The sequence below is a fragment of the Priapulus caudatus genome, unplaced genomic scaffold, assembly GCF_000485595.1.
Source record: "Priapulus caudatus unplaced genomic scaffold, Priapulus_caudatus-5.0.1 Scaffold5222, whole genome shotgun sequence".
Classification (NCBI taxonomy): domain Eukaryota; kingdom Metazoa; phylum Priapulida; class Priapulimorpha; order Priapulimorphida; family Priapulidae; genus Priapulus; species Priapulus caudatus.
Window position 1 is genome coordinate 7,013 of NW_014582283.1, and position 1,214 is coordinate 8,226.

Genomic DNA, 1,214 nt, shown 5'->3' on the forward strand with positions numbered 1-1,214 from the left:
GAGTGATGAGAAGCTACCAGAAGATTTCCTCCCTCCCTCCCTCCCTCCCTCCCTCCCTCCCTCCCCTCCCTCCCTCCTCTCTCTCTCCTGTCTCATCTCTCTCTCTTTCTCTCACACACAGACTTCTGGAAGCAGCTGAGTGATGAGAAGCTACCGGCAGATTTCCTCGCCGACACGTCGTTCACGGTGTTCGGTCTGGGCGACAGCGGATACGTGTTCTACAACGAGTGCGCGAAACTGTTCGACACCAAGTTCCACGAGCTGGGAGGCAAGCGCATCATGAACCTGGGTCTGGGAGACGACAAGGAGGACGAGAAGTATGGAGGAGGTCGGGGAGAAGGGGAGAAGGGGAGATGGGGAGAGGGTCAGGACAGGGATTGTAGGGTAGATAGAGGCGTAGGGGGCAGGGAAAAAAATATAATTTATTTTTCGGGGGCTACTTTTCAAGCTCGCGCGCCTGCCATGAAAAATAGCCACTCTAAAATTTGGTTGCCTTGCAACTCTAGCAAATTCCGGGGCTCTTTTTGGCATTGGCAGCGGCGCCCTAATCGCCCCGAGCCCCCGTGTATTTTTTCCACTGGTAGGGGGTAACATCATTGCTACACATATGACAGTGTGGCACCGAGTCGGGCATACAGCGTTGTTACACCGTGTCGCGTAAGAAGTTGTTGAGCGTGCGTCACTTATGACGTTGTTGCCCCGTGTCGTGTATAACGTTGTTGAGCGTGCGTCACTTATGACGTTGTTGCTCCGTGTCATGTATAACGTTGTTGCGCGCGTCACGTAAGACGTTGTTGAGCGTGCGTCACTTATGACATTGTTGCGCGCTTTACGTATGACGTTGTTGCGCTCGTGTCACATGTGACGTTGTTGCGCTCGTGTCACTTATGACGTTGTTGCGCTTGTGTCACTTATGACATTGTTGCGCGCGCGTCACATATGACGTTGTTGCGCTCGCGTCACGTGTGACGTTGTTGCGCTCGTGTCACTTATGACGTTGTTGCGCTCGTGTCACATGTGACGTTGTTGCTCGCGCGTGTTACAGATATGAGGCGGCGTGGAACGAGTGGATCCCGGATCTGTGGAACGAGATCAAGTGCGAGGAACCGACGAAGGAACTACTGCCACCTAGCTACACGGTTGTCATAGACACCGGTACGTACTCGCGCGCGCGCCACGACCCCTGACCCTTCGCGAACCTAATTACCCAATTA

The 1,214-nt window shown here is 54.0% G+C and overlaps 1 protein-coding gene across 1 annotated transcript; it reads left to right on the forward strand.

Annotated features, from left to right (window-relative positions):
* Positions 1–121: 121 nt before the first annotated feature.
* On the forward strand, positions 122–1,155 carry LOC106819938 (pyruvate dehydrogenase [NADP(+)], mitochondrial-like; the record flags this gene model as incomplete). The annotated part of the gene is given in 2 exon segments (XM_014824505.1): positions 122–317; positions 1,046–1,155. Coding segments are annotated over 2 exon segments (306 nt in total), but the record flags the coding sequence as incomplete, so codon positions are not given.
* Positions 1,156–1,214: the final 59 nt, after the last annotated feature.